This window comes from Anneissia japonica, unplaced genomic scaffold, assembly GCF_011630105.1.
Source record: "Anneissia japonica isolate Jap-2015-1 unplaced genomic scaffold, ASM1163010v1 scaffold935_len144941_cov109, whole genome shotgun sequence".
In the NCBI taxonomy this organism is placed as follows: Eukaryota; Metazoa; Echinodermata; class Crinoidea; order Comatulida; family Comatulidae; genus Anneissia; species Anneissia japonica.
Window position 1 is genome coordinate 133,556 of NW_022703082.1, and position 7,335 is coordinate 140,890.

The 7,335-nt window shown below is 34.7% G+C and overlaps 1 protein-coding gene across 1 annotated transcript in view; it reads left to right on the forward strand.

Moving 5' to 3' along the window:
• The window catches only part of LOC117104289 (lactadherin-like), a gene marked incomplete at its 3' end in the record, with an annotated part of 17,373 nt that continues 10,038 nt past the window's right edge, over positions 1-7,335 (forward strand). The window contains exons 1-3 of the mRNA XM_033245038.1: positions 1-76; positions 361-683; positions 772-907. Of these exons, the coding sequence (XP_033100929.1) occupies positions 1-76; positions 361-683; positions 772-907 (535 nt within the window). The remainder of the gene's footprint in view (positions 77-360; positions 684-771; positions 908-7,335) is intronic.

Here is a 7,335-nt window from a genome sequence, read left to right on the forward strand (position 1 = left end):
ATGTTCCTTTACATACAAAATCCTCCTACAATCCTCACAATCAAGAACTGGATGAATGAAACGTTAATTCTTCCAGGTAAATCTATTAGTTTATTCCACACAATTTATAATTGTTTTTAATTGATTGATGTTGATTTTATATATCTTTACTTTTAGGTAATTATATCTGTCTCGAAGAATACTTTAATAATATACTCTTTTTTATTATTACCAAAATAGAATTGAAAAGTTAAGGAACTTGATCTTTCCCTGAGGGTTCTCTATTTCCTCTTTTTGATGAATAGCAATGATTATTAACGACGGATACATTTCATGATTTGTGTGACAAGGCCTAACTAAAATATAATCATTACTCTACAGATCTATGTCTAGCTCTTGGGGTTGAAAATGGTACTATCCACTCCAACCAGCTGACAGCATCCAGCGAATACTTGAACAGTCTTGGGGCTCATCGAGGACGACTCAACACAGTATCAGATGCAGGAGGTTTCGGAGCCTGGGCAGCAGCAAACAATGACCTAGATCAGTGGATTCAAGCCGATCTTGGTTCAGTGAAACGCGTAGTTGGAGTAATAACACAAGGGCGAAGTGATGAGGATCAATGGGTTAAAACATACAAAGTTAATTACAGTACCAATGGTGGCATTTTCGCACCAGTATTGGGATCGAATGGTCAAGTTGAGGTATGTTGTTATAATTAATTGATATAAGACAACGACGAGTATCATGAAATGCGGAAATGTGTATTTATCATAATGTCACTACTTTTAGATTTTTAGTGCAAACTCAGATGAAAACACCGAGGTGAAAAACATATTCAGCTCTGTTGTCTATGCTCAATTCATCCGTATCAATCCAATAACCTGGTATGGACACATCAGTTTAAGATTTGAGCTTCTTGGCACAGGTAAACCTTATCTAAGCATATGCAATTATTGTAGTAAGTTAAGACAATGTAATAATACACATTTCAACTATATCATCTAAAGTCTGATTATAACAACACCAACAGGTGCCACAAATATTTTATTATTACATTCAGCTATAAATAAATTGTAAATACGGCTCGTTGTAAGTAGTAATTAGGCCCAATAAAAAAATGATTATTTTATCACATTCGCCCGCATGTCTTTTATTGTATTGGGAAAAAAACCCCAAAAAACATTTTGGGAAAAAAACATTTTTTTAAAAAAGTATCATATGAAGTATAAAAGTATTTATGATATGATATAATATTATGATATATTCAGCAGTGGATCCAGGATTTCAAAAAGGGAGGGGGGGGGCTGTCTCTTATACACATCTAGATGTAAGGGTGGGAGTCCTCCCCCGGAAAAAAATTGTATTCCTAGATGGCCTGGAAATGAGCTTTCCGACTTCTGAGGTGTCTTTTAATGACCTTTTAAGTTCTTCAAAATTCAATGTTTTCCCTCTCTTTAAAAGGTCAGATAATTTTATCTCATTCTTAGGCCTATACATAGAGAAAATAGAAAATAAAAGACATGCAATACAGACCTGTCAACCCATTCGCTGTAAGTCTTACGTATTCCAATCAAATCTTACGGTCTTGCGCAAAGACCGACAAAACTTGTGCTTATCCTAAAATTTGAGTAAATTTTGTTTCTTTTTCAATTTAATCATAACATTTTACCTCCATGTTTCAATAAATATTGTATCTGAGATCATTATAAACTCACTAATATCGATTACATATGCCATTTAAGCCAAAACGACCCCGACCAGGAACTCTTGGAGACCCCCCTGGCTCCTAGCCACTGTTCGTGCTTTCGGCACTCATTATCTGTCACCCGATATACTCTTTGAAATTTTTTCAAGGTTAACAGGTATGGCAATATAAATTAAATATTCCAACAATATTGAGTAGTTGAATAGTAGTCTTTCCTCCATGGATCGATAGGCCTGAAGAATGCACTTTCGTACATAAATTATTAAGACATTGAACCAAACACAGTGTTTGTTAAATTTATTTAATTGAAGGCTAGTTGAGCTTGCCTAGTTTGTCTGATCTGCCAACCTATGCCTAGGAAGGTTAGCATGCCTTTTGTAAGCCAGGACTCAATAGTATTTTGTTACGTTTCTTCACAGAGGAGGTTCGTCCGAACCCCTCGCCCCTAGATCTGCCACTGATATTAATGTTAGGGAATTATTAACTAGAAGATATAAAGTACCAATATCCCGTTACATTTGACATTAAATCTTTACCTTGCATGATTTTTAAAGAGTATGAATGTAAATTAGCTACAATTACGTTAAAAATTGGTGATGAACAATTAGGCTTATTGGTAATATTATGTATATAATTTTTAAATAAAATAGAAATCTCAAGAAATATAAGTGCGTACATCCAATGAAAATTGGATCATGCACAACTAATACATTCAATGCCATACCATCCTACTAGGTTCCTATTTGTATTCTTTGGTGAAGATAGGCAAATGTAAGTAAAATACCAAACAAAATTAATGGAAATTGAATAGGCCTACATTATGCTTTCCATAGATTACGTGTCTAAAATTGATTTTAAAGTCTTTGGAAGCTATGGTGAAGTTGTGACTCAACTGGTTCAACCTCCTTTACCCATCTCCATAACACATAGTGCCGGATTTTAGAAGGCGATGTAATTTAAATTCAATGAAATATGCCAGATTCTTTTAAATACAGTATCGTCTGAAATTACATTCGTTTTATAATGTTAAATATCGGTTGGTTGGTGATGGCTTTTTATGAGTGGTATGACACAGTTCCTTTTAGTTCACTGCAAACTTTTATTAACACAAACTGTACGTTGGTTACAATCAGCTAAACTCCAAGTTTCAGATGTTAGAGAACCCTTTTTGAGTGGAGTCAGCTCGGCCCTGTACTTTTCTTCTGTGTTGAATCTAACTACTGACTACTGCTTACTGGTTACTGACTCAGTGATATGGGGGTGTTTGATAATTATACTTTAGGTAATGGGGGTGTGTCTGAAGTAAGTCATCCCATAATTTTAGAGTTTATGATTGGATCAAAGAGAAATTCTTTCTCTATGATTTAGTAACTTGTTTACCAAAAAACTGCTAATTAAGATGTATCACAAACTTCAGAGCTTAGGCTCAAAACTGACAATCATAGATTCATAGTGTGAGAAAGGCCAAGCCCAACTGACTAGGGTAAAGTTATACAAAGTCCAGTTATATTATTAGATCATGGAGGTATAATTTTTTATACCTCCATGATTAGATTATCTGTATACTCAAGTTGACCATTAAAACTGTCAAACCAATTTAAGGCATTTATCAGGTGAAGGGTATCGATTCCAATGGTTATGCAAGTTAATACCATTGAACCTTAATACTACATTACAATAATACAAATCAATACAATTTATATTTTAAAAATGACGTTCCTTTACTACAATCCTTATAATCAATATCTGGATGAACAAAATTTGAATCCTTCATGGGAAATCTATTAGTTAAATAAAGCTTTGGGTTCTGTTTATAATTGTTTTCAATTGATAAATATAATGTTTGATAACTGTATCTGTCTGGAGGTATATTATAATATAATTTTTTTTGAATGATTACTTCTCACATTTTAAGAAAAGCCTTTAATTACGAAACAAATATAGAACTAAAATTATAACTCTTCCCCTAAGACATCTCTAAATTCATCAGGTGGAGGACTTATACTACCTCAGCCCCACGATGGTTGGGGCAGAGGTAAGAAAAAAAATTGCCATTATGGCACATCCAAATGGCTGGAAATTGCACTTCCAGACATAAAATTAGAATTTAATTTTCTTCATATCTCCATTTTGTTTCTTAAAAATCGAACAATTCAGGGGTGGGGGCCCAGGCCGATTGGGACCCCTTGAATCTGCCACTGGGTACTTTTGCAGTTGGGGGATCTTCACCTCAGCCCCACCATGGTTGGGGCTGAGGTAAGAAAATTGATGATTATGGCACCTCTAGATGGCGGGAAATTGCACTCTCAGACTTAAAATTTGAATATAATTTTCCTAATATCTATCACCATGAAAAAAACAAACAATTTAGGCCGCCACCCCCCCTCTTGAATCCGCCTCTGATTTCCGAGCAAATTCGAAGTCAAGATTGCTTTCACGATCTCAATGAATTATTTATCATGAGGGGTATACTTGATATGGGTATTCCCAGATGAAACCTTCACTTTTCCCCCAATGGATAAAAATTACCTGGAAATGATAATCCAACTGTGGCAGGTCCAGGAATTCAAAATAGAGGGGACCCATGGAGGGTCTTGCTCAAATGGAATGTCCACCCACCTTAGCCCCACAACGGTTGGGGCTGAGGTAAGAAAAAAAAAAAGAATGACACCTTTAGATGGCCGGAACCGGCACTCATATTAAAAGTTGAATACAATTTTGTCTGTTTTCTCCATTTAAAAAAAATTATTTTGAAAAAATTAGGAGGTTGGGGCCCGTGCTGACTGGGCTCCCCTATGAATCCGCCACTGTTCAATATAACACTTGACATAGCTTATTTTGTTTCACAAATGACTAATTCCTAATGTCAAGTGATTTTTTTATTCGAAAGATTTTTTTTATTCAATAGAGTTTTTACAACCTATAACACATTAACTACAGTGTACTGTAAATTTTGTAGTTAACCTTCTGAGAACTTTATTTTTTAAAATGACCTAATTAAGTATCTTATTGTTTTCGATATATTAGATGGAGTTGAAGGTTTACTGTAAGCCAATCAGTTACACTTAATGGTTAGCATAAAGAGAACTAGAACGTCGCTCCATAAAGAGTGCCTACCTCCACCCTATGACTATACAGAATGCATGAAGGCTGGCGATTCCATTCTTTTCTTCATGCTCGAAGGGGGGTTTCAGGGAAACTTTACAGACGTCAATCAACATTTTTTATTGCTCAATCAAAAAGGGAAATTTTAATGTTTGTTAGGAAAAAAAATCTATTATAATAACCAGAGCCTTGCAGGCGTCAATGTTCCTATGCATGATACATGACTTAAAATGTACATAGGCCCTATATATATATATATATACACGTGTATATATATATATATACGTACATATATATATACATACACATATATATGTATACACCTACGGTATATATACACGTATATATATATATACGCGCGTGTACATACATACGCGTGTGTATATATACGCATGTATATTATACGTATATATATACGTGTATATATACGTATATATATGTGTATATATATGTATACATGTGTATATATATATATACGTATATATATAATATATATATAAATAAAATATAAATATATATAAATAATATATAAGTAAATAATGTATAGACATATATATAAATAATATATATACATATTTTTAGTAATGTAATTCGACAGGCAAATTACAGTAATATTTTTAGCAAATTTCTTTGAAAAAATTTCGTAGGCATAGGGCCTAGGCCTAGCTAGGTATACAGTAATTTCATTTTACAGTAGTTTGGAAGGATATCAGGAGTGGGGTTGGGCCTACTAAGACTACAATTTATTTGAAGCTATCTTGGGTCCGATCGTCCACACCAGTTGGGCCCAATCGTCTGTCACCCGAAGTTTTCATTACGATGATCAAGAACGTATACCATCTAGGCCCTAGGCTAGAACGTATACCATTCTAGGCCCTAGGCTAGGCTTAGATTGCTCTGCTACGTATACTACTAGCTACCGCATAACAAAGAAAGCGACCCACGCGGTGCATTCTTAAATTGTACACACATTATTAAAATGTATTAGACCATGGATGATTAGACGATAACACGATATCACTGACTGAACGATCTACCACCCTCGCATCGCAGTAACTACTCTGTACTGAACTAGGCCTTGCTTTGGCCTAATGTTTTTGTGGAAAGTTAGATTGTTGTTATGTACCCGACAGTCGGCTGCCTTTATATCTTCACTTGTCTTCAGTTTGTATTGAAAGGGTACATTGCTGCATAGCCAACTGTCGGGGATATGGTACCTTCACATGACTACTCCATATAGACCGTGGGTTGAGGATCGAAAACGTTCAATTCTGTGACCCACCAATCCGGGCTATCTGGCTTTTGCACAAAAATGTCAAAACTATTAAATTGTAACATAATTTGATTGTCGGCAATCGTGAATTTGGGGAAACTGTAACCAAAAATGAGAATTTATATCAAAGGTTGCTACATAACTATATCCAATCAGAAGACGACTAACAATGAAGTTTGGCTTAGCTGCAAGGCCCTCAGCCAATCACAAACTACCTTCTATGCCGTTTGTCCAATGTAAATAGTAAACAACACACTCCAAATGATAAATCTGAGCCGGTTTCAGGCATATTTTTGTGCTACATGTTGTAAGAACATAGAGTATGGTTGTGTCATTAAGCGTAAACAGCTTAAAGAAATTTAAGGATGTGCAACTCTGTGGAAAACAACAAGTACGAGTCCTCAGTAAGGCCTATTAAGTTTCCGTCGAAGCTGATGAATAGCCTACATATAACGAAGGGGATCTCAGGGATGGTGGTGCAAGTAGTAGTAGTCAAAATTGCACCGAATCTGTTTAAAGGTACGTGTGTGGTTACATATAACGTTAAAAATGGTATGGTATGTTTTACTTTAATTGAGAAGCACTAAGCGTCTCTCTATCACACCACACACACAGACAGGAAGCCCTGCCTTTTCCTCAAACTGGGTACTATCGACAGCAAAATAACCACAGAGTATTGTGAATCAAATACGATGATGTTATATGAGACAATAATGTTGGCAATGAATCGACCCAGCATAAACAACTGACCATGAAGACAAATCAAGAATAGCGATCCACAATTATATAGCAACTATTTACTACTGTCTACCAAGAACAATTACTACACAAATTGAATAAATTCAGTTTTTTGGGGTGGGGGATGTGCCCTTCAGTGACTGTGCTTAGGCTAAGTAATTCAGGCTTAATTTGATTTTAATGTCTTCATGAAAAGAATATAACAAAATTATTATATTAATAGTACAGTATGCTTTATCTACATAGGAATCCTTAGACACAACATAACAAAAAATATATTAATTAATAGGTATCAAAACTGACTTAAGCAAATAATATTTATCAGCACTTTGATGTCCAATTAAACATCACCACCTGCATTTAATATTGTATTATACTGATACTACTTATTTTTCTTTTTTTTTTTGAAAACAACCTTTGATTAAAAAGAAACAATTTAAATACATATTTGATCATTAAAACCATCACAGTAGCATTGATAAGCTCTTTGAATTAGTTTGTTTAATTAATTTTCACAGACCACAGAATCAAG